General features: G+C 39.1%; 1 protein-coding gene across 1 annotated transcript in view; it reads left to right on the top strand.

Moving 5' to 3' along the window:
- Nucleotides 1-24603, top strand: part of brinp1 (bone morphogenetic protein/retinoic acid inducible neural-specific 1) — a gene marked incomplete at both ends in the record, with an annotated part of 74502 nt that overhangs the window by 5673 nt on the left and 44226 nt on the right. Inside the window, one exon of the mRNA XM_079179459.1 lies at nt 17868-18058. Coding sequence (XP_079035585.1) covers nt 17868-18058 — 191 coding nt within the window. The remainder of the gene's footprint in view (nt 1-17867; nt 18059-24603) is intronic.

The raw sequence follows: 24603 nt of genomic DNA, 5'->3' as shown, positions 1-24603 counted from the left end.
TTAGGCAGTGAGACAGGAAGGTGCTAAAAGTGTGTGATAACGAGAATGTATATAAGTGCTAGAGACAATAAAAGGGGTCCGCTGAGTTCAGTATCAAAACAAGGATTTGGAGAGTGGACAGGTATGCTGGCAGTAAGGTCATAGTCAAGGTGAGGAAGAACCGCCTCACAGAAGCATTAAAGTGGCTCAGATGACTCACAAAAAAACATGTACTCGGGTGCACCTCTCTCTCTCTCAAACAAAAAACAACAAAGATTATATTAATGCCTTCTCTGCATGTCATCATAGCTGTGATTAAATCACAGGTTTATCGTCTGTCAAAATGCTTTCATCAATATCCAGGACTTAGACAGGGATGCTGGGCAACACAAGACAATTGCATACTTTTTTCGCTATTTTTATTCATCCATGCACTTGTTTACCAATGCTCAGTGGGTGACACAACATTAATTTATTATTTGTTCAGCAGTGGGAGGGTGACAGAAACAGTTTGTTAAAGACGTTGGTGGAGTGGAACAATAATAGAGATGATGACAAATGCGATGTATAGCAGTACCACTGTTCTATATTAATTCAGGCAAAAAAATCCCCATAAAATATACTTAAAAAAAAAAGTAATTTCCAAAAATAAAATTATAATATTGTTAATGAAAGTGTAAGTTATTTCAGTTCATAGTTAACAAAGTCTTTCTTTTTTTATAACGCTTTTCAGCATTTCAACTTCCAGGATGTTAGGTCTTCCCACCAGTCCTTGAACGCCACACACAAGACATTTTGCTGTGAAATTAAGACCATTTTTTTTCAGTTCGTAAGTGACAATGTTACGAGGTGATCATGCATATTTAGCTGAGATGACTCATGAAGATGCTGTCACCAAAGAGAATGTTGGCTGTCACCTCACACTTTGGCAGCAGACGTGAGTTCCCATTCGCTGACTTAAGCAGTAACCGCTTCCAACCACCGCTAGGCTCAGCCAATCAGACAGCTTGTCACTGTTGTGCACCAATAGAGTATTTTTTTTACTTTCAAAAATATGAGATCTCAAGAGTGTGAGTATTGTTTGCACAGAGACTGTCACAGACATGGTGACTAGGACACATACGGATCAACTCAAACTACATTATTGTAAGACCAATTGTGCAAGACGACGAATTTACTTCACATAGAAATAAATATATATTTTTTCTCCGTCTCTTACTCTATTACGCACATTCAAAACAGACAAACCTACAAAACACACAAATGCTATCCTCGGGCTACACTGCAATTACAAACACTTGAGCAGTGCCTTTCTCAGCTCTATAAGTTTGGGAGATTCAACAAAGGCTGATCAGGGGAGGAACTCCGTGCCACTTCCCTTCTCATACCTAGTGGTAAAAAGCCCCCGCTGTGGGACGACTTAATTACTGGCAAGAAAGGGATTGTAATTAGAGGAGAAACAGGAGGCTAGAAGAAACTGTCAGGGTTAAGCACTGACTAATTCACTGCGTGGGACGCTTCTGCAACTCTCCCTTGAGAATGGCAATGCAACATCACCAACTGCAACAAGCTCTGAAGAGATGGGACTGGAGCAGCCATGTCTCATATTACAATTTCTGTGATGTGGTTATCCAAGCTGCCAAATTATACCACATTTTCGAGTACAATATAAAATATATATATATATGTATATATATATACATATATATATAATATTCAGAAAAAATATCAGGAAGGTGCTAATTTATGATAATAAAAAAAGGAGTATGATCTCTTCAGTGACTGTAGTAGTTAATCCACAAGAGTAAAGCCCAAGGATTCACCCTATTCGTTGGTTCATTTTTGACAGTTTGGTTTCCACTATTATGGAAAAAGAGCTGGTCATTGTGGCAGGATTAGCAACAATATATTAGCCAACAGTCCAGTCCATCAAATAGCTTGTACTTTAAATGCCGTCTAACTTTAAGACTACCACTTACAAAATATCTCCCATATTGCTTTCACTTTGGCACATTAAACCATTGTGGGTTAATGGTGCTACAATTAAAATTCAGAGCAATAATATAGCAGAAAACAACTATTTGTAATGTGAATGTATCTGGAGTAATGTCTACCTTAGCTGAGAAGGAAGTCGCTCTCTGCGTTCTGTCATCAAAGCTTGTCTGTGCTTTCTTTATATAGCACAACATCTCTCTGTTGTGCCCTACCGGCTGGATAATGGCTGCCGCTCTCCACTGTGCTTATTCGGCTATAACTGCTGATAACGACGTCCCAACCGGTGTAGCTCCCACCCTTCAGAGTTAACACTGTTAACTCTGTCAGAACTGTTGTCATTGATTGCAGCGTTAGCGCTGTTAGTGTCTAGCTGCCAGTTCAGGGATCTCCATGTTGAGAGCCATGTGAAGGCACTAGATATGCTATGGTCAGGTGGAGATCCCCAAGCTCCATATATTCAACATAATCAAAAGTGTTGGTGTTGACCTAAGAGGTATAACACAACTAACATTGAAAGGTCAGGGAGATGTCAGTCCAACATCATGTGTACAAACACTTCGAAGTCCTATGAAATGGTCAAATTAACTGAAAACACTATAGGTGTACTATGCAGAGGCTTTAGGGAAATTGAACGTCACCTCTCTGGCCAGGAAGGAACTGAGCTTGTGCAGGAGGTGGAGAGGCATCAAGTCACTTACAACAATAGCACTCATTTTGGAACCAAACTGAGGGGGTTGGACTATCCATTTCCAAAGTTGCCCAAGGTGAGAGGCCCCGGGCGAGTGTGGGGATATTTACGAGCCTCCAGCTGAGTGCCGCTGTGTTGGATTTTCCCCAGAGGGTAGCCTCTGTGACTGCGAGTTGCTGGGAGGACGTCTCTGTCTGTTTTTTGTGCTGATGCAGCAAACAGCAGCTCGGAGTACCCGTTTTTCTCTGAGTCCCTGGGTTGTGTCCTGGAAGGGGCGCCAACCGGTGACTCTATTGTACTGCTGGAGGATTTCAACGCTCTGATGGGCAGTGATGGAGAAACATGAAGGGGGTTGATAGGGAGGAATGGCCTGCCTGATCTGAACCTGGTGCTTTTTTCTGTGCTAATCATGGATTGTCCATAACAAACACTATGTTTGAGCATAGGGCAGTTCAAAGTGTAATGAGGTTGAACTGGGTAAGTCTGGCTGAGGCCCCTGTCACCGAGGTCTTCAACTCTAAACTCCGGAAGATTTATGTGCCACCTGGGCCAGGCTGGGGAGCCCATGTTAAACGCCTCCATTGTGGCAGCGGCTGCTAGGCGTTATGGTTCAAGAGTCATCTGTGCCTGTTGTGACGGCAAGCTAAGGACCCACTGGTGGACACCAGCTGTGAAGGAGACCTTTTGGGCTTGGCTGGCACAGGGGTCACCGAAAACAGCACACAGGTACCAGTTGGCCAGAAGAGTTGTGGCTGTGCCCATTGCCAATGCAAAAACCTGGGTCTGGGAGGATTATGAGATACTATGAAGAAGGACTTTTGGTTGGCCTAAAGGAAGTTCTGGGAAACCTACTCAAAGGGAAAGACCCATCCATATCCCTGGAAGAGGACGCTGAGGAAGTCAAAAATGAGTGGATGAGATTTGCTCTGAGATGCTGAAGGCTCTGGACATTGTCTGGCTGTCCGACAAACCTCTTATGTGTTGCGTAGTGGTTGGGGACAGTGCCTGTTGAGTGGCAGACGATCTTGGTTGTTTTAAAAAGGGAATACCTTGAGGTTCCCCAGAAAGAGCTCGAAAATCTGCTGGGGAGAGGGACGTCTGGAATTCCCTTGTAAGTTTGCTGTCCCCGCAACCCACCCCCGGATAAGGAGAAAAGATGATGGATGGATGGATGGACAATAAGAGGTTGGTCATTATGAACATTTTTGTTTTAGTCAGAGACACTTACAACAAAGAATTGTCAATACATAGAAATGGTCATACAGTTAGATTTGAAAATGGCTATGCTCTTAATATTCTGCTGGGAGAGCTAATTTCCCTTGATCAACATGTACATAGATTTTAATTAAGTCAACAATATGAAATGCCACTTGAGGAGTTTGGTGTGGTGGAGGGATACAGCACCAAACAGCTTCAGCATGATCACATTCATCAGAGCAATGTGCCAGGTTATAATATCTACACTATACCCCTGGAAATATGATGTTTTTTATTGCACCAATAATTAAAGGATGAATTACTTTCATAAGAAAATCAGAGAAATAAAATCCAATCACAAATGTGGTTTGAGATATTTACAAATTCCCAAATATTCTTTACAGGTCTAAAAATATATTAGCTCAGATGTGTTCAGTCCCAGCGTCAGTGTGCACACACAGCATCTCTGCTGAACACCTCAGCAGAGGTGTCTTTACTCTTTTACCTCTCTGTCCTGCAGTCAGTGCACAGCTTTGGTGGTTTGTGTGACCTGCACAAACACGGAGAGGTTTATTCTCGGCTTCCTGCCGAACATCCGAGTCAGTTCACTTCCACTGAAACACTGAACATGTTGGGCATATTATCCTGACTGTCTAAAAACGTTTATGACACATTCTCCTGTACTGTCGAAATCCAGAAAAGTTACTTCTCCAAAATCTATTTAAATAGGGGTTTTATGTGATATCTCCCTTGACATGTTGGCCATTTGAGATTGTTGGATGAGTTGAGATTGAATGGAAAGCCCAAAGATCTGAAATCCTTGTCTTTCATGTATCTCTATTGAATGTGCATACATCATATATCTCAAACAGGGAAGTGGCATCCTTGTTTTTCTGAGAAGCGTTTTCCAGTACAGCTTGGAAAGAACGTTCCCATGAATAACAGTTGTATTGGCTGTCATGCATTTGACCTGCATCCAAAGGTAACTTTTTTGTCCAAGGTACTGAAATCTATCGTATTTGCCTCAGCACTCTTCACAGTTTGTGCCGCAATTATTAGCAACATGACAAAACATTTTGTTTCATATTTTTTTTTTATGAATTGATGTTAACACCATACAAAGTACCAGTCATATATGACAATACAGAAGTCATTTAGATATCCTTGAATTAAAGACAATGAAGTTAATTGTAAGAAGCTTTGTTTCTTATTGAAAGAGCTGTCATTTATTGTAAGTATTACACAAACAACAAATACAGTTCATCGGAATCATCAACACAATGCAGTTTTATTTGGGGTATGGCTGACTGTTATTACTGGGCAAATTGAGTTCAGCGGAAAATAGATGGGATACAATAAGCGGCATCTAGGGCACTGACAATAGCAGTTGTTTCTCTTTATTGCATGAGTGCCTTGACCTTGGTAGGGTTTGTATTATATGTAGATTGGAAAGCATTGTTAGAGATTTCATTACAGGATGCAGAAGGTGATGAAGTGTTTCATCAGCTATAAACCGTATACAGGAGGTCTGAGATGGAATCATCTGGAAAAAAACGAAATAATTTCCTAAACTGCACTGCCTTTTCTAAATGCTATTCAGACAAATGTGTTTTCAGATTCTTATGATTCTGGGTTTCAAATGAATGGATATTTGTTGTGTGTGGCCTGGGCTCATAATATCTATTCAGTCTTTGCCCACACAGTCGGACTAGTTCATCAGCAGAACTTCTCACATTACACAGTTCATTAGATTCAAACACATGCTCATGTCACTCACCCGTGCATTCGCTTCCGGCACCATGTCCCATCAAATTCTTGAGATCAAAGTGAATTAAGAGATTGTTTTTGATTAGATCCATTCTCGTTTCATTGCCTCCTCACAATTACAGAGTGCACTAACAAAGCTATTATGCCGGCAATCATATTCTATTTAGGCAATCACGTTCCATTTCCTGATATGCTCCATAATGGGTAATAACTAAGAAACGTACATGTAGTAAGAAGGAGGAAGTAGGAATATGGAGAAAGTGTAATTTTCAGTATCGAGATAATCTCTTGAATATTTCAGGATGTAGTACAGAAGTTATTTTGGTCGGCACTTTGACTGTTTTAATATGAATTTCAAACATATAACAACATTGATAACAACTCAGTTGTAAGCCTTTGCTATGTTACCAGAAAGCATATTTATTACATTAACTATGTCAGTGTTGTGGTAAGTAAAATAGATGCATGCTGTTTATTTCCCCTTTGCCTACACTTGAGCCTATTGGAGATTTCTTGTGGGGTCAGTCAACGTTTTGCTGACACAAAATTAAATGTGATGATGACCCAGCCAAAATACTTTTAAGACAACGTAATACAAATACCAGTGCAGTTAATGGAAAGACAATTCAATTACAGATTCACTTCTTTGGACAGGCGTCTCTATTTCATTCTCTTCAGCTCTCTCTATCTCTGTTTAGACCTCACAACTAGCTTCACTGAATAAATGCAACCTTTCAAAAGAGATACTGAAATTGAAATTTGCCAGCTCACCCAAAGGTTGGCCGAAGAAATCATAAATCTACCCAAACCCAGCCCGCACACTGTAAGATTGACGGCAGCCTGTTTATTTCTGTGTTGATTTTGTACATCCCAGTGACCTTGACATAATCCTGGATACGCAACTGATTCTCTCTCTCTCTTTCTCTCTCTCTCTCTCTCCGCCTTCCTTCCCTTCATCCGGAATGAAAACAGTATCGGCCTAATGCCACCATTTTACACAGATGGACTCTGCAGGCATCATGTTACATGACCTCATGACTTTGAAAGATATTGCAATTTGCAAATTAAACAACGGTTAGGGGGGGAAAAAACTGTTTTTGCTATGTTCTTGACAGTTTGCTTTCCACTATTATGGAAAAATAACTGGTCATTCTGGCAGGATTAGCAACAATATAATAGCCAACAGTACAGTCCATCAAATAGCTTGTACTTTAAATGCCTTTTAACCATAAGACTATAACTTACAAAATATCTCATAGAAAATATCTCATAGGAATTCATTCTGTACTACACCATTTTTTTAATTAAGTGCATGGAAGGACACATGTCAAGAATGTCTGTTGCCTGACTGAATGTTTCTATATTTGATGAAAGATATGCAGCTATCTCTGTTAGACACTATACTGTATGATCACTTAGTTGACAGACATGTGGGAACATTGACAGTGAGTCTGAAGCATTTTACTGTTGACACGCACCTAATTCTATCGAAACCCATTAGCTTGGAACAGTCACTTGGATATTTTTACATAGCCTCTCTGCTGATGGTATCGACTTTTTTTTTAGCAGCACTATAACAGAATTTCAAAATAGCCCCTCGGATTTCCTGCAGTATTTACAGCGCTGTGTTTAGAAATCGGGACCATGCCAGTGTTGAAGTGAAAATAAATAAAACAAGCACAAGCAAACAAACAGCTCAGGCCATCCAAGATAACATCCCACCTCTTTCTGCGTGGTTCTTCAGTGTGCACTGGTGCAAAGGATTAAGATTCATTCTATAATATCTTGAATGGTTCTTGGTGGTTGAAATTCATACAGGATTTCAATTGTATCTCTGTCTGTTTGATTTATTACTGGGCCTTGCCTCCTTATTACCATGAAAGGCTAGGCATTTTCCTTCTCTCTTTCACTCCTTCAAGCTGCTGCATAATACTGAGACAGTACAGGATACAAGGCTTCTATGATCTCAGATTGAGTGGGCCTTCCCCAAAGAAATAATTGTTGATACGGTTATACTATTAATACTGCCCATTGATGGCTATAGAATGATGATATACCGCATAGCCGGCTTGCTACGTAGCTAATTCCATGAAAATTTGTGACAGAAAAATTTATACAAAAATGGCGACAAGCATTGATGACATACAGACATAACAACTCTCAATTGAACATATTTCTTTAACCTTTGTGTAAAAATATAACTGCTTTAAGCAACTCCCGCTACAACTTCCGTGTTAAAAATGAGGCTCGGCAGGGAAACATAAATCCCTCGCTACTGATTGGTTGGGGCAAAATACAATAGAATACTCCTCGCCATCCCATTAACAAACTAGTTTACAAGAAAGTAAATGTCAGACTGAATAAGTGAAATGAAATGTCAATTCTGTTTGATGATCAGGCGCGGAAAATGTTGCATATAATATGAATTTAATCTGACTTTCAGTTTTCTGTTGGTGTGCTTTGTGTAGCTATAGCTAGCAAGAGACCAAATCATATACTGTTGCAAACCGTGTGAATGGCACGCTCGCTATATTTTGTATGTAGACCTAAATGTCATCCACATATAAACATTATTAGAATAATAAGACATACACAAATTGATGAATATAATAAAGTAAACATTAAATCAATGAAGTCCACCAGAGGCTGTGTCCCATTTTAAGGGACTGCCTCCTACAAAATCTGCATTCAAGAACTAATATGTTGACAAATGGGTCAACAAAACGTACCCTTTCCAATGACTTGTAATGCAGTTTCTAAATACGACTTTCAGGCCTGATTTTCTGAGACACAATCAGTGTATTCTCAGCAGTTCTTACAGTAGTAGGCAAGGATCAATAGTATGCCATTTGTTAATCATGCAGTATACCCCTGTAAGGTAAAGGGCAGCCTTAATGAATTTTTTTTTTTTTACCAGGTGTTTGGCCTCAGGTGGTCATCTATCACTGGCAAATCACATGAACTGGACAAATGAAAAAGCTTCTCCGACATGTTAATCATGAAAGCCCCCTCGCTGGTAGCCACGACAAGTTGTTCTTCACAAGAGGCAGTTTCCGAAATGCGACGCATATGGGCATTTATAAACCCTGTTAGGCCACGTGGTGATGTACATGTAATAACATTTACTTACATCAGTAGAAAATATATCATATCCTAGTAGATGAGATCATGCAGCACTGTTTCTGTGTGGGAACACCATGTACAGAATGAAAGGGAATAAGTCAATACTGTGTGGGAAGACAAAATCGCTTCACAAAGTCATTCATGGGGGAATTTCCATTATTGGATCAAAGTCTCCCCCAGTCCTTGCAGCTTGCCAGCATTTTCTGTTGAGGCCCTCGTGGTGCAACACTATCAGTCAGCTAAGCATGGCGCTATAAAGACAAGTGTGGCAAAGATTCAATCAATGATGTCTCAGAAAGGTTTCGTGGTCTTTTGTAAATAATGAAGGATGCTATAATGCAAAATCTCCATGTGTAGGATCATTTGCTAATTAATTTTAACAAGATAGTATAATGGCCGGAGACAAATGAGATCATCATGGTGAGGATGATCCCCCCCCCCCACACTCCCAGTAATTTGGCTCATTATGTATTCCTCAACCCTTATTGTTTTGCAATAATCATTATTTTAGACTTTGTATGATTTCATTACGTCCGAATGCACTGTGTTTTCAGTTTGTCCGTTCATTTTTAGGTACGTACCATTCTCGTGAGTGATATATCTGGAATGCCATGCAGGGGGGGGATTCTTTTTAAAATTTGGCACAAACGTCCACTTCGACAAGGATCAAATAAATAGACTTTAGTGGTCAGTGGTCATTGTGACCACACATCTGTCCCATTCTCGAGAACAAGATATTTCAGGAATGGCTGGAGATCATTTCTTCAAATTTGGCACAGACATCCACTGAATTGATAAGATTTTGGTAGTGAAAGTTCAAGGTCACTGTGAATTCATAAAACTATTTATTTGGCCATAACTAGGAATTCATATGCTAATTATGAAATATTTTCACAAATGTGTAATAAGATAAAAAAGATGAAGTGATTACATTTTGGACAGTTGTAAACTTCAACTTTTGGTGGAGGCATACAACCGTAAAGCGTTAATTGCTAATTTTCAATCTGTCCACAACACATAATTTTTTTCCTGCATGCAGATTTCTGACTTCCTCACCTGTCTTTCACACAACACATGTAAGAAAGGGGAGTGAACATGTAAATACAACCCAAGAGCTAATAAGATGCATTTGCACCACTCTAAACTACTCTCTTGCTGTGATCAGGTATCCATTCTCGGTTTAGCAAAACAAATAAAAAATGTTAGAGAGCTCACTGCTACTTCCTTTGCTGTTCTTCTATTTTAATGGTTGTTTTGATGGATCATTATGTTAATGCTTATCATAGTAATAGACCATTAGCATAAGCACTGCTTCTGTGTCACAATGTTATGTTCAAATTTAGCTTTACAAGTAAATATTTAAATTCAGATATTTGGGATTGGTAAATGACCTTGCAGGACTGTCAGCATGCCTTTTCTGCAATTTGTTTTCCCCGTGTAAAATTTCGGTCATGTTAGCATGAGGCTGCCTTGCGTACAATCTTTAGCTCAGCTGAAGCTGATTTACAGTTTTAGGGCAGGGGCTGGAGTGACAGCGGTTAATGTATCCACTCCTTTGATTTGTTGTTTGAAATGGACTGTTACCCACCAGAGTATTTTGTTTTCTGACAAAAAATGTGACAAAAGTAGAACAAAATGATGTTGTTGTTTTGTATCCTTTTCAACCAGCAATTGAAGTATTAGTCAAGTCATCCCTAACAAACAAGTAGTGGAACAAATGACTAAAAATGAAAGGTTCATTCTTCATGAAAGCATTCAAATCGATGCTGTCTTCTCACAGGGCCATCAAATGCGTGCAGCTTATTCCTTGAAGTTTTGTATTTCACAGGCACCATGAAAACAACTGGAATCTTGAGGGAAAAACACAAATTCTGAAGTTTAATTTGACAAAGAAATGTTAATTTAAGTCTTTGTTTTAGGTAAAGCTTTTGTAATGTCTGCTCCGCTCCAACATTAAACTGTTTGTATCACTAATAAACTTGTCACAGAGAGCATCCTGTCCATGCTTCCAATTCTGGTTTCATGAGCTAGCTTATGTTATTAGGTTTCAGATACAGGCAAAGCCAAGTGGATATACTACCGTTTTCTCTCTCATTTAGAGATATGATAATATGCGCAAGAATAGGAGAACAAACTGATAACTAGATCTGAAACATGTACTGAGTGAAATGTGACACACACAACTTGATACTGCAGAGTGAATGTGAAGGAGGTTAAGGGAACTGTAGTACTGTATGGTAAGCCCCATGGCTGCTAAAACTTGCAGTGGACACTATAGCAGAAGCAACGGAATATTAATTAAGATTAAATAATAATGATAAAAAACAATGTAACTAAAAATTTTACATTTGGTATGACTTATGCATATATTCTATCCCTGAATAAAGTGAGACTTCTAGTATGATGAATATTGTATCTTTATCTATAAATGAACACCTGGAAGCTGAAAAGAGAAAAAAGCTTCTTTTCGGGTATTTTTTGCACAAGAAGGATTTAAGATATTTTTTATTTTAGAACTTTTAACACAGCTCAGCTTTCATGAGTCACACTAACCTATGAATAATCATAAACCAACAGACCCTCAGTCTCACACCTTTTCATTTCACAATATGTAGTATGCTCGGGATTACGCCTTCGATAATAATACGTCATATCTAAACAATCATAAGCCAAACATATGCTTCAATCCTTCCTCACTCTTTGAAAATGTAAACAGATTGGTGTGACTTTGTTGCCCTCATAAGGTATTTTAGATGTGGTTATACTTTATGCAACCATTATTGCATCATAGCATCAAAGCAGTTTTATTACACTTTTAAAAATTTGCAATTAGCTGAGTTCCGTTATTTGTCTTTTACAAGTTGAAGCACCATGGATGAAAATATAAATATATAAGTGCATATTAATATGCAATATCCTGTAATATTTTGCACTTTTGCATAGAATGAAGTGACACTGCTGTATGTTTAAAAATTGCCCCAAAACACTGCTTTATTAACACTGTCCATATTTGTTATTAAAGACTGCACAGCTAATGTTTATATATATATGTACATATATATATATATATATACATTTATAAAATATTTGTTTTGCCCTGTTTTTATTCTTGCATTATTTATTTTTCTACAGCAGGTGCATCTTTTCAATGTTCCTTGTAAAGTGCTCTGTGCCACACTGTTGCCCTTTATGACAGCATCTTGTCTGCTTCAAATAAAGTCAGCGTGTTTTGATAACACTGACATTTTTATAGCGAGGTGTAACAATTTGATTTAGTTTGTTTCATCATAAAGGGTTGTTTGTGTGCCTCAAGTTAAGAGAAAATGGCACAGGCTTTTTGTCAGGCATTCATGATTCTTACCACAAGCTGACAAAGGTCAAGCTGTAACTGAACAACACCGCCTTCTGAATATGTATTTTATTTCACTGTAACGACTTTGATTCAGTATGAAAGGAGGACAGAGGTGAACAAGAAGCCAAGGATGACAAGTTCTATAATTTACCAAATTTACTGACACTCCTGCTTTTATTGTTTTGTGGTGTCATTTATGAGGCGTCCAAGAACATGTTGTCTCTGGGTCCTGCTGAGCCAGTTTCCCACTCAAATAATTAGAGCTTGCCTTTCAGCAAAGCTGTGCTGCTCTTTCCTCTGGGCTGCCACACTTCCACTTTGAATGTCTGTCATGCCCTCTCAAGGTTTTTAATCTGGGCTTTAGTGCCAGGATCAACAAAGTGCCTGTGGTGACACAGTATGATGGTCGTTTCCTGCCCCTGTCAGAGCTTCAGGGAATATTCACTCAAAGTCAATACAACCCAATTCTTATTGAAGCAGACAACATGCTGCCTGGAAGGTGTGATGACATGCCATAGCAACATGTTCCAGCCAATATGGTTACAGAGAGCACCGTGATGCCCATAACACCTTATAGGATGAGTAGAATACTTGCTGTCTAAGCAATCATGCTCAACATAGAAAAGCATTTTGATCATAGTTGCAATATCTTGCAACGGTTGTTATGAGACATATTGTCAGATTCATAGTGATGTATTCAGTACAACGCTTTATGTATGAAAATGCACTTTGAAGGGGTACATTTCGGCTTCATATAAGGCTTTCCATGCCTGCCAGGACTGTTTGTATGTGGGAGTGGATATGTTGCTGAGTGACTAAGAATGATAAAAGGTCATGTAGCATTTAAATGTACGCCTTCAAGCTTTTTTCACACAGTAACACTTGAAAATATTACCTGAAGGTTATGCGATTGGGCAGACATGGATACTCGTAGCTGATTGGTCAAAAATGAAACAGAAGAACAACCGCGCCACCACAGTGGACGCATCGGTGCAGCCAAACAAACTGACCACTATCTGATTTTCAACACAACAGCATGCAGGCTTGGCTACCATGCTGAGAGGTTGGAGTTTCTTCACGTAACAGCTTACTGTTTGCTTGGTCCCTCTTCTTCCGTTGCTCCCTGCAATATTTCAAACTGCATTGGATTTGAATAGATTACAAAAAAACACCTTGTGTTGCAAGACACAGCGGTGTGTTACAGTGTTAGGAGTCCGGGCAGTAACGCTGGACATGCAATCTGAATCCAGTGCAGGAATGGAAGACTCTACCACTAAGAATGAAAGCTACTATACAGAGATTACTGAATTTAAATTAGAATGGCTATTCTTCTGAAATACCAACCAAATACTATTTAAAACATGGTCTGATCAGATGGAATACAACATCAATGTTGTCATTTCCATCTCCTGGTTACCAGCATGATCAACATCATCATTTTAATTGGCAAATAGTTTGGTTCAAAGCATTTCAGGTCAATTACTGATGTCAGATTAGTTCATCCTGTTTACTTCTTTCAGCATCGTGGTGCAGTTGAATTGGCATAATCTACAGTTGATGGATAGATGCAAAAATATGAATTGTTGCACCAATAAATTTGCTTTCATTCTGCCATCCTACATTCCATTTTACATCCAGTTCATCCTCAAAAGATGACTTTCAAGTATTTTGGCTAGGACAGACAGTCAGTTAGTTCATATCAGTCCTTCATGCAAGAGATCCAAAGCAAACCAAAGCTACTTTTACTGGCTTCATTGCTCAGGTGTTGACTTTGAGACTTCAGTCTGCTTGCCTTGATTTGTTCTCTCTTTTCACATGTATCTTGGATTTCCTCTGAAACAAGTGAGCCGGATGTAGAGTAAAATTATTCATCGTGAAAAACCCAAAACAGGACATTTCATCACAATCAATGTGCTCCAAACAATACTTTGCATCAGGCTTTTTCCTGATTAGGCTGGAAAATAGAAGCAGACATGTTAGAGCCACCAGTACATTTATTAGAGCAAACATTCTCATTGTGATTCATTCTGATCTATTTTAGAAGAGAAGGTTGGCTGTTTGATGACAATCATTTATTTCCTTGCAACCACTGTCCGTGTTTATTGGACTAAACTGTGCTGAGATGAACATTGGAAATGAACCAGATAAAATGGTGGTCTAAGTGAGCGCACAGGGAGAAAAACAAACTCCTGTGTCATCGAGAAAACTCTTTGTTCAAAATGCCAACATTTTACCTACATACATTTAACTAAATACTTGAATGTCTTTATGTGGGATCAATGAGTCCAAAGTACCTATGCATAAGGAGTGTGTGTCGTCTGGTCCTCCACCCCCATGAAATGCTTCAGCAGATGTAAAAGGATGTCAGTGCCATTTATAGTAAGTATTTATGAACTAATTAAATATTTGTTATGGCCCTCCATGTCCCTATCATGTATTTTCTGTAGCTCACGGAGACTTCCACATAAGGAAATGTAATGTACCCACCCTCCCACACAAGTTACTTGAACACCATAAAGCAATGATCATCTAGGTTCTCATTTTGCTCCTATGCAGCTGCAATGCCATTTATCTCCTCTTAACTTCTTTTGAAAGGTCATTAAACCGGTCTTGGAGCTGTGAAGTAAAGCACTGAATCATGTTGCAGGTTCCATCTGCTGGCATGCCTAATCTGGGCCAGAAGGGCTCAAGTACATATGGCTGCCATATGAAGTTTTATATTTAAATTGGCATTGACGAAGCCATGAGGAGGATTGAAAAGGAATAGATATCTAAGAGAGGGAGATGGCAGCATAGAGGGACACAGCGAGACAGCTGTGCAAAGAATGAAAAGGGAGACATTTCCCGTACATCTGCTGCAAATCTAAAAGTCTCTCATGAATGTTTGCTCCAGATTTCAGAAATACCTGCCAACGTGTAGTTCTCATGAAGCTAGATAATGAAAGCCGAATCAGCATCTAGTAGTATTAGTGGTGAGCAAACCCCGCCGCCGGATGCAAACTTATTTCTTTACAATGTTAAGGAATCGCAAACCTCCCAATGGAAGGCCTCTGCAAATCTGCCAGAAAGCGTTTACAGAATATCCGGTTGAAATTACTCAATGATGTTTGTGATCGGACGGAATAAAGTCTGTAAAATCTGTCATAATATAGGCATTCGTTCACTCATTCTTACGCTCTATGCTCACTCGTTTGATAGTATAAATGGCCGACTGGCAGAAAGGAGTTCTACTCGAAATGCTAATAAAGAGTGCTGAACAGAGCATTAAAAAGTGCTGCCGTCAAGCATTACTCAGGCAGACTGACACACTGCTGACTGTGTGTCAGAGAATTCAAATGAAGTAACCGATGATCAATTTTAGGGGACCCATATTCACGGCTAAATCATTCATTAGGAGCCCCTGAGGGCTGAGAGGGAAACGACTTGAAGGATGAGAAGGATAAAGCTGTTATAAAGATGTAGCTTTTATCCACATTACTTACTTTTTAAATCAAAAATAAACATTTTATAGGGTGATAGTAGCACTTATGGGTCATAAAGCAAAGTGTTAAACAACCCTTTATAATGTTTAGCTGCAGTAAACCATATAACACAAAAGCTTGTCATGCATGTTGCTGTTTGTGGCTGAACCAGCTTCTACAACTCATCTTTTTTGTTGCTCTCTTGTGTGTTTCTTGGTTTGTGTTGATTGATGATTTGTGCAGATGTTTCTTCTCACCGGTTCAGGGAGAGTAGAGGACATTATATTCTTCCACAGAAATCTATCGCTCTGTACAGCGCATAGAAATATGGCAACAAAACTAAATGAATTATGCGGACATTGAATCTGTGACAAAACACTGTTTTGCGACAGAAATGTACTGATTCAAGGAGTTAATCTCATTCGACTTGACGTTGTAAACTTACTTTTTACTATTTTTTTTCGCAAGTGATGATGTCAGAGCTTTGGAAGGGGATGCAGGATTTGTTACCTTGAGTGTCGATCTCAAAAAGGTATTCTCTTCTATTTGCATACTGATAACAAAGACAAGTAAAATCCCTCTTTCTCTTATTGTATTGTTACGGTTCATTTTTTTTCAAAAAGTAAAGTGGACAGCAAGCAAAACCCCATTTGATTTCTACAAGATTTAAATGTTCTCTTATAAAATGAACTATCCAAAAAGCAGAAAGAATACCGAACATCTTCTAAACATGGTTGGTTTGTATTGCAGACTTGTGTGTGTGTGTGTGTGTGTGTGTGTGTGTTGTATCTATTTTGTTGGCTGATTTTTACGTAGAATTTACTGTATATGCATTCATTGAACAAAAATGAGATTTCAATAAGAGCCGGCTTTTAGGGTGAAACTATCGAGATGATAAAGGTTTTTACTTGTGCTTGATCAGATGGATCTTTTACTGCACTTTAAATCACACACTTACTGTAATTGGGCTCATCGTTCATACAAAGTCTGCATCATTAAACATATCTAAATTCAATCTAAATCCAATTTTGTGGAAATGCTTTTCAAACTAAGTTTGTAATCAGGAAATTACATTTACCCCTCTCAAAACCTAAGCAGTCTCAGCAGTGTGGAGAGTGTGATGAGAGTGAGAGTGATATGTGTGCCATCCCAATGTTTGCATCACACCTTTCATATGTATCACACACATCCAATCCCAATGAAAGAGCCGCATGCAAATACACATGTTTGATAGTGCTGTGTGAGAATGTGCACAGTCCATATAGAAATAGAAACATTTCTGGGATTGGCAAAAAGAACAGATGGTGATAAAAATTAATGTTTCCAAATCAATTTGCATTAAAATGATGCCTCTTTGGACTGAACCAATACATCATAAATCCTCTGTTGCTGTGTCTCACCCAGATAAATATGATATACTGAATTAAGAATGGCTTTTTCTTTTTTGTAATAACACAATTTGTATGCAACTCTCTCACACAAACAAACCTACTTGCATGATTGCCTAATCGCTGGCTTTCAGCACCTGGGTATGCCAGGCATTAGCCACTGACTCAATAACAGAGTGCCATCTTTTTGCATTTCAGACAGCCCAAAGAACACCCTCAGGATAGTGATATTTGTTTCATTTTGTAACCCTCAGTGAAACAGTGATGCCTGTAATGTCTGTCTGTGGGAATGTTTTCTTGATCTGTGTCTCAGCGGGAACAGAAGCACACATCGTGAACGTCAACGCAAATATTTTCAGGATATCTTTTTATGTTGGCGATGCAAAGTACATCTTTAGCCTCAGCCGTCAACGATGAGGCTGGAATGATGTGCAGTTTAGCAGGTTGTACTGTTGGTTCAAATCAGAGTGTCATACAGAGCAAAGGACCTTGAGAATATTAAATGAAAACAGATGAACATCACAGGACAATGGTCAAAGCATAATCCAAAAAGCTGATTTATTTTTTATCAGAGCTTAGTGAACATTAGAGCAAAGTTTCTGCATCACCAGACTCATTACAGATGTGTGTTATTTTGCTTTAAAGTAACTTTAATGTGAATTTTCAGATATGGGAGCTCTGAACTTCTACATATAAAATTGAAATACTCCAGTTAATATCATTTTATTACATAATTGTATTAATTAATTGTTGGATTAGACAGTTTCCACAACCAGATGTGTATTGTTTCCCAACAAATGCATTCGGGGAGATGGGGGTCGAGCGAATTAATGTGTGACCACTCTACTGTCATTGTTGTCGATAGTGCGGTATTACTTCATTTTGGTGTGAGCAGTTGTTTTTCTTGTGATCGTCAGGGAATTTGCACGTTGGAAGGTGAGGAACACCGCAATCGAGAGAAGGGACCTGATCCGGAACCCCGTGCCACTCATGCCTGAGTTCCAGCGCAGCGTACGCTTGCTGGGCCGCAGACCCACTACTCAGCAGTTCATCGACACCATCATCAAGAAATATGGAACCCACATTCTCATCTCAGCCACCCTTGGAGGTAAGAGAGGTTTCATTTGCAATTCTATGTTTGATTAACGTTTTTTTTTTTCCCCGCACATGATTATACTTTGAGACTGCATCACCGTGGTGTTCTGGATTTTTCATCTGCCTGTTTGCAACAAAGTCAGAACAACTCTGTGAAGCAGCTCGGGGCACATGTTTTTCTCCAGGGTGATGGGAAAAACTCTCCCACAGCAAATATGCAGCTAGTTCACAAGAGGGCGAAACAAAGGATACTCGAGACATTTTAACGGACCAAATAACGTTTTATTCAAAGCAAGATTAGGGCAACTTAAAGTCACCACAGTTTAAAGATTAGTTGAATCGTTTCACGAGACATATTTGCACCAGTGCAGCACTTGCATCCGTAAAGCGGAGCCAAATGAACAGCATTGATGAATGAGTAGCAGTTTCCAATCCATTTACTTGATGATAAAGTGAGCCTGAATACAGACTGAAAACAACCCCAAGATTTAAGAGTCAAAATTTGAATCAGGTTCGCATTTGTAACGCTGATTGCAATTGGATAGTTGATATGATGAGTCTGCTTTATGAGAAATTAATGCAACAGCATATAAGACCTGCATTTAAATATGTAGTGACGGCTACATAACTGGTATCTGGATTTGTCAGCTGTTCAAGGTCGGTGACTTGCACAGGATCGACTCCATTCTGACCAAAGTGAAGCACAACTCTATTCTGAACAGGTACTCCGTCTCATCTGGTTTAAGTGGATTTTTCCAGCAGGACAGTAACCCAAAACTTTCATCAAATCTATGATAGGACTATCTGAAATCCACAGTCACCAAACTCCATCCCCACTGAACACGTGGCAACATTTGATAAGTAAAAAAGCAAGACAAACTAAATCGTCCTAGATATAATGTGAATTCTCATAACCCCAAATATATGAATAGCTTTCCTTTTATGAGAAATGATCAGTATGTATCTCAGACAATACGTGTACCTTATTCACAGCCTTATTTACGGCCCAAAGCAACATTACATGCAGATAAGAGCATAATGAAATTAGTAGTTTTACTTTTCACATTTACATGTTTTGCATAATGGATAAAGAGACCAAATGTGATAACAAGATGCTGACTCCAGGATGCTTTAGAAATTCATTTTCTGAATCAGCTCCCTGAATGCACAAGTGTCTAACAACACAGCTCTAATTTCATTTGCAACACACCAAGACCATTATAGTCATACATATTATAATTGCATTTTCATGTACATGCCAAATTTAACCGGAAGATAATCTACTTCATGAGTACTTACAGAGCTTTCAGGTAGATGGGAGAGGATGATTTTCATATGTATTGCTCTGATTAATCTACAAGCACTGACTTATTTTGAGAAGAAAAACAGAGCACATTTCATATTAGAGAAGAAGCACTTTCATAAGTACAGACATACTATTTTTTATCAGAGCAACATTGCTATTTCATTTTATGAAGCCTTTTGTTTATGTGCTTCTATTCCACCAGACGGGTGACAGCCGTGGCCGCCGGTGACATTATGTTTTCCGTCCGTCTATCCCATTCTCGTGAAAGCGATGTCTAAGATATACAAATTTGGCACTAATATCCGTTTGGACTCGTTGAACTGATTAGAATTGGGTGGTCAATGGTCACTGTGACCTCCCTAAACTCTGCCATAACTGCAAAAGTTCATGACAATTTCACACAAATGTGTGAAATTGGGTGAAACGCTGAAGTGATGACATTTTGGACAGACATGGATTTAAGCTACAACTTGACTGGTTGGCCAAGGCATACAACCACAAGGCGACTAATAAAGGATTATCTTATCTTATCTTATCTTATCTTAACTAGTTTTATTTTTGGGGGAATTAATAAACCACCACCACCACCAAAAACCCTGCAATTGTTACTTGGGAAATATATTTTTAGAGTCAAATTAAATGACTAATTACAAAAACCCACAGTGGAAAGAGAAATAAAGGCCTCTCATGGAGGATTTCAGTATTTTGGATGTGCTTCCTAAAATAAAAGTTAAGCACGCCTGCTGTCGAAGTCTAAAAATAAATGGCTTCTCCCTCGAATCTCTTATCTTATCTCAAGCTCTGAGGGACACATGAAGGCAACTAACTGTGATTACTTTGCCAATTGCATTTCAAAGACATAATTAATACGATTATTTCCTCTTTTAGTCAAACTCTGTATGTATTATATAACTGTATGCATGACACATAGCCAAGTCGTCAGTCCAGTTGTGTGGTAGGAAAGTTGTAAAGTCACATTGCACTCTCACAATCAAATGCCTTTGAGAAATATTCATGATGCTTTTATCATGTTTTTCTTCTCCTTACTGTACAACTGTACAAGACATAATTGGAACTTAACACATGCAAACAACGTTTAATTGGGATATAATTTTGCAGACCTTTTTAAACCTATAGATATGGATATCCTTTATATTAAGAAAAGAGCCAATCCTTATTGTCCTGTTCTCTTTATTCATAATTACAGCTATTCTATGATAGAATACCTAGATACCCAGAACCGTTGATGCCAAAGCTGTTGGCAGAGAAAATAAATCCAGTAGGAGACTTCCTTTATTTTATAATCTTGCGGTGTACTTAATGCCAAACGAGGCGTTAATAATTTAGCTAAACGGTGCCGAGGAATATCAGGTATGAAGGGTTAGAGTTTCAATATCGTATACCCTACTCTGTAAGGGGATTCATTCTGAGACTCATTTTGGAAATTGGAAATGCAATATTGGTCTGAAACATTATATGAAGGTAAAATGTAATTAAGTGTGTCTAAGCTAGGGAGGATGCCACTGCCACAGATGCACCAAGTTGCTAAAATTGGGCAAGTGAGCCACACAAATAATCCCAGGATCGTTTTCAACCACAGCATCCTTCTAGATCTCATCATATTGCATCACCTTATATTTGTCCTCTTTTTCTGTACATTCCTTGCCTTTCATTCATTTTTAAACTGTGCCTCCTCTTCTCTGCCTCGGAGTTATCACCATATTATCTATAACCTTGAGGCCATCTTGTTTCAAGTTATGGGTCAGTACACTCTTATCTCAATCTTGGGATTGCCCATTAAAGAACACAGTTATATGAAGCAATAAATGTGCACACCCGTCGAGTGATAAAGGAAGAAGAAGAGGCTAATTCTCTCTTTAGCGACCTATATGTTGTAGCCTCCCGATCCATTATACACTTGAGAGGAAAGAATTGAATGCTCCCTTTCACATCCAACATAGAGTTGAGTGGTCAAGTGTGAAGAGCCCCATTAAAGGTGTCCTCCTCTGAACTGAGTGGAAATGGTTCTTCAGAAATGTTGTTGTTTTTGTTGTTGTTTTTTAGCCTAAAGTGTTTGCAAGGCAGCTAATGTGCATTATTGTGGTGGTGCTTTTATACCTGTGAAATACTACCGACTGAGCCAATAAGCTTTGCAAAATGAGAATATTTATGGATATATTTGGGAAGCATCATATCAAGATAAAAGCCACCTTTTTATCTTAGTCTCTAGCTTGCTTTTTTTTAATTTTTTTTATTGTATTTTATACTGCCATAGTTTGCTGTTGATAACTGATTGGTATTGAAAGGACAAATACACAGCGTCACAAGCATATTTCATTCCGACAAGTCCACATACAATTCAGTTGTCAGGGCGTTCCAAAATGACCCATATAACCCTTTCAAAAGAGTCTTATTCCAATGTTTTAGGATCTGACGCCCCTACATTTAAAGGTATTGTGAGGAGTGTTTGACCAGTAGTAGTGGTACGGAGCAATGTTTGAGAGTGAGTTTCTGATTTATTTGCATTGTGCACATGTAAAAGGACACACAAAACACACCCGAGATCACACAGGGGACGCGAGTACACAGTCCTGCTGCAGGTTTTGTTGTTCCTTTGACCAACGTCAGGTGGTGGTAACACGCACAAAATGGACCACATTTTCTGTGTCGATGTCATGCTTTTTATGTCCAACCACTGGCCTCTTCCTTTTCCATAAGACTTTGTGCGACAGTAAAACTTCCCTCTTCCTCTGCAATTGCCATTGACTAACACTGTTTAAACAGCTGACCAGTGCTGTGGTTTTTGCGTGAGGACACTCTCGTTTAATCCTTTCCACCGATTATGTAACCCCGTCCCTGATTCCATTTTTAAAACTAAAGCCCTAATTTTAGTGGAGTATTACTTTGGGACTTGACAACTAGAGTGTGACCTTTTTCAATGAATCTTTTTGTTTGTATTTTAATGTCCGTTGGCTTCTTTTCAAGTAAAAAACAATGCTTCATGTGGTGCTTGGAAGCTCTGGGCACCATCACACTCAGAGAACAAAAAAAACTGTTTCTGACAATACCCTTTGTTTACATCTGGATTTATGGAGACACTTTACTGAATATAAATGTTTGTATATTTGCCGTCTACATTGAATGCTGAACATCTGATTTATTTCCAATTAAAATCATAATAACAAGAAAAACTATCTCTCGGTGTTAGTAATTGTGTGGAAAAACAATACTGTTGTAATGTCAAGAAAAGCTTATGCTAACAAGCATTAGGAGAGGAAGATTTTTCCGTTACTTTCACTTGACATTACTGACTGACAGCGTCTGCTGAAGATGTTTGAGGAAATAATTATAAATCGCCTGCTGCCTTTCTGCCGTCTGAACATTTGAACTACCTCATAGTCAAGTCTCTGGCATATGTGGTGTCTTTGGGCATTAAGGGATGTGCAACATAGGAACTCTTTGTACCCTGGGTTCACGCTGTGCGTGGAAAACGTGAAGCTGTACTGTCTATAAATACTGGAGGAAGGTACCGCATAGGAAAAAAAAGTGTGAAGGACAGATTTGCATTTTTTGCTAAAGCAGTGAGAGACTTATTTCACCACATCTGTCATTCCCTCTCCTTCATATGTTTGACATTTTTTCAGTGTTACACTTGGAGTGAGACTGCTGCTGTTTCTCTGTGAATCCTGTTGATATTTGTTCAGAGGAGCCAGAGCATTTGAGTTGAGAGAGAGAGAGAGAGAGAGAGAGAGAGGAGATGCAAATGTTCACGAAAGTGTTGGAAGAAAAATAAGCTATTACATCCACTACAACTACAATTTTGAAAAGGCCTTTGTCCTATACAGTATACAGTAGTTACAGCTGATACCGTTGTCCGCTGTCCCAATCAACTGCGTTGTCGTGGAAGCAAAGCGCCCCCCCCTCTGGTTCCCCCTCTGGTTGACACTGTTAGCTCTGTCAGCACAGTTGCCTTTTATTTGCACTGTGAGCGTTGTTAGCTGCGATCCTCAGCCCAGCCGTCTCCATGTTGAGAGCCCTGTGGAGGCACTAGATATGCTCTCAATTCAGAATTTAGCGCCTTTAGGTGCAGGCAGACCTGGCAGAAAGAACCACGACTGACCGATTAGATTGAGATTTCACATGCTGGAGGGACTGTGTGTCTCAGCTGTGAGGACTGGTTCGCCCTCCCTCCTCTGTAGTGAATACACATTTCTCTGTGACTGGATCGGAGGCCTTTTCCCTGAAACAGTCTTAAGCGTTCAGCACTGAAGTGGAAGAAGTAGTTTATTTAAATGACTTGTGGTCACTGAAGCCTGAGGCTAGGGTTCATGCAGAACTCTGGCTGGGCCTCGGGTTGTGGTGGAAGGCTGCCCTGTGTAAGCTGTCGACGATACCTCTTTGCCACGAAACTTTAGTGGTCCCTGTTGTTCTGCGGCCAACATAAAAAGCACAAGGCACAATTGGGCATTGAGAGCGTGGCTATCTCAAAGCGACAGCCCCACTTTTAGAATATCTCTTGCATAAAGCGGGGACAATCTTGTTATAGTTGAGTAGAAAATCGGTCGAAATAATTCCTCTACTTATTTGAATGTGTGTTTGCAGTTATTATGTTTTATTTTAGAAAGTATATCCACCTCCAAGGATATATTATTACAACAATCAGTGGTTATTCATCTGTGATGTTTATCACACGTTTTCTTGATTAAGGTAAGAAGACTAAGTTTATAGTTTCTATATATTGCCCTCCTTGGGTTCTACTGCCTTCTGTTGGGTCTGTTCTGAAATACACATGTTTGTCATGTCTAAAACATACACAGTTTAACTGCATAACATATTTAAAGCAGGATATGTTGTAACACATTCAACTGGATCTGTGTATTCATTCTATGAATCTATATGGCTTATAAAGGTATTTTGAAAAAAAACAATAACAACAAATCAATTAGCGTCTTTCCCCTGCCCAGAATGAAACGTATGGTTTAACATTGTCCATAAAGTGACCCACACACGTACCATTAACACCAAATTGAGCTCTCCCAGCCATGCCATTACTTTAAAACCCTACTTGCACTCCTAACCCTCGTTGACATCCACCTGCACACGCACACTAAAAAGGAACCAAATAAGAAGTACATGCGTAGGAGATGCCTTTTCACGCATCCTCCTTTTTTGGTGAAACAGTACATTGTTTTTGAATACCTCTCAGCTTCAAACACAGAAGCTCTGCGTGAGCTGATTCATTCTGGCAGAGC

This window comes from Pholis gunnellus, assembly GCF_910591455.1.
Source record: "Pholis gunnellus genome assembly, chromosome: 18".
Lineage (NCBI taxonomy): Eukaryota > Metazoa > Chordata > Actinopteri > Perciformes > Pholidae > Pholis > Pholis gunnellus.
The sequence above is the reverse complement of the archived record's forward strand: the minus strand, read 5'-3'. Positions and strand labels throughout refer to the sequence as shown.